The 2,228-nt window shown below is 38.9% G+C and overlaps 1 protein-coding gene across 1 annotated transcript; it reads left to right on the top strand.

Moving 5' to 3' along the window:
- The first annotated feature begins 270 nt into the window (after nucleotides 1-270).
- Nucleotides 271-539, top strand: LOC120859970 (keratin-associated protein 21-1-like). The gene has a single exon (XM_040235851.1). It carries the CDS (start codon nucleotides 297-299, stop codon nucleotides 537-539), a length of 243 nt encoding a protein of 80 aa, XP_040091785.1. The 5' UTR covers nucleotides 271-296.
- Nucleotides 540-2,228: the final 1,689 nt, after the last annotated feature.

The raw sequence follows: 2,228 nt of genomic DNA, 5'->3' as shown, positions 1-2,228 counted from the left end.
TTTGAAAATGGGTATCTGTTTAGAGGCACATGATTCTACTGAAAAAAATTCTCTGGCAGAGCAAATTTAAATGATGCTCTTTAAATAATTCCAAACTAACTAGCTACTTTAGGCAAATTATCGATTGTCAAAAGTGACCGGCACATCATGGTTGCTTCCATATTTGTTGTCTATTTCAGGGAATGGATGGTATGCTCTGCCAATTACTGACAGTATATAAAGGTCCATGGGAAGGAGAAGACACACACACTTCAGAAACATCGCCTTGCAGTCCGCCTGAGTCTGCTGCCCTGGACATGTGTTGTAACTACTATGGCGACTCCTGTGGCTACGGCTGTGGAGACAGCTATGGCTGTGGATTGAGCCCTGATTATGGCTGTGGTTATGGAACCAGACATGGCTGTGGATATGGGACTGGCTGTGGATATGGTTCAGGATATGGCTGTGGATTTAGCCCCTATTACGGCTGTGGATACAGCTCTGGCTATGACAGTTATGGGCCAGTCTGCTACAGGAGATGCTATTCTTCTTGCTGCTAGAGCATCACCACCTAAAACACCATTTATATCTGAAACCACACATCTAAGATAATGCTGATTCTAGGATTGAAAAGTCATGATTTCTATATGCAAGAAATTACATACAAGACAGAGCTTTGACCTTCAACTACCCATTCTTAATATTGGCATCTTTGAGGCCAGAAGCTCCATGGTAGTATCATCTGTCTTTTTTCCCAATGTTAACCTTTACTCCCTTAATCTCTGACTCTCTGTAGTAATGATACTAATACCCTACTGTTGGGGAAGTCCATTGTTATCAATAAAAATGGTTCATTGTTTCTAACAAATCTCTGTGTATTTGCTTGTGCATAATTTTTGTTTTGAGGTGTTATGACCTCTATTGAAAACTGAGCAAATGTGAAGCTGAACTTTGAAGTCCTTCTTGATATAAATGTTTCTTTTTATACTTGCATCAGAAATAATGTCTTTCCCACCAATTTCTTGTTTTTCACATACTTCAGTGTAGTTCAGTTCAGTCGCTGAGTTGTGTCTGACTTTTTGTGACCCCATGAACTGCAGCACGCCAGGCCTCCCTGTCCCTGAACTTCTGGAGTTCACTCAAACTCACCATGTCCATTGAGTTGGTGATGCCATCCAGCCATCTCATACTCTATCATCCCCTTTTCTTCCTGCCCCCAATCCCTCTCAGCATCACAGTCTTTTCCAATGAGTCAACTCTTCGCATGAGGTGGCCAAAGTACTGGAGTTTCAGCTTTAGCATCATTCCTTCCAAAGAACACCCAGGACTGATCTTCTTTAGAACGGACTGATTGGATCTCCTTGCATTCCAAGGGACTCTCAAGACTCTTCAACACCACAGTTCAAAAGTATCAATTCTTTGCCGCTCAGCTTAGGCACTCACATATATAAGCACAAATCTCAGTATTTCAGGACTGTGCTTTGCAAATCTCTCTGTGTCTGGGGTGGAGCTGGAGGTGAAAGAGGAGGAGGAATGATACTTTATTCAGGAAGTTAATGCAAATTCCAAAATAAACAAGAGGTGGCCTGAGTACTTAAAGGAATAATGCAAAGGAAGGGAAATTTCCAGTATATATGAGAAATAAGAAGCAGAGATAGTCAAACACATGAGACTAAAGAATGCATGTAAAAATCAAAACATTCTATCATATCATCTGATTTTGATGGAAATGCAAAGGTATTTTTTGTGTATATATTGATGTTGAAATTGTTTTCAATCACTTAGATGATTAATAGTTTTGAGTAGTTTTGAAAGGGTCTCATCCTAGACACTGAAAACAAAATAGAAAAATTATAGAAAAATTTTTTACTCTCACAGTGTTTACATTTTAGTAGGTGAAGAATAAAAAATGAAAAATAATTAAGATAATTTCAAACTGACAATTGGGATGTGGGAATAAAACCGTTTAGTGGGAAAGAGAGTAAGGATTAAAGCATTAAAGAGATATTTCAGGGAGATATTTTCACCTTGTGATATCTCATGCCAATTGCAAAGAAAGATTCAAAAGGATTGTAGCAAATGTAAAGGGGAAAAGAAGTCCATGAAGTTTTGGAAGAATACGATTTAGTAAGCCTGTATGAGATAGCTTACTTATCCAGTAAAGAGTCTTCACAAACTAACTCTTAACATACCTTCAAAATCTGAAACGTTGTGACTCCCTTAGTTAAAGAGGGCTTCCTTGGTGGCTC

The sequence above is a fragment of the Oryx dammah genome, unplaced genomic scaffold (assembly GCF_014754425.2).
Source record: "Oryx dammah isolate SB20612 unplaced genomic scaffold, SCBI_Odam_1.1 HiC_scaffold_5380, whole genome shotgun sequence".
NCBI classification, from domain to species: Eukaryota; Metazoa; Chordata; class Mammalia; order Artiodactyla; family Bovidae; genus Oryx; species Oryx dammah.
Note: the sequence above shows the minus strand (reverse complement) of the source record. Positions and strands in the feature narration are given on the sequence as shown.

What these genes read in the sequence shown, in the direction of transcription:
- LOC120859970 (XM_040235851.1), top strand. Translation starts at nt 297, where the DNA reads ATGTGTTGTAACTACTATGGCGACTCCTGTGGCTACGGCTGTGGAGAC.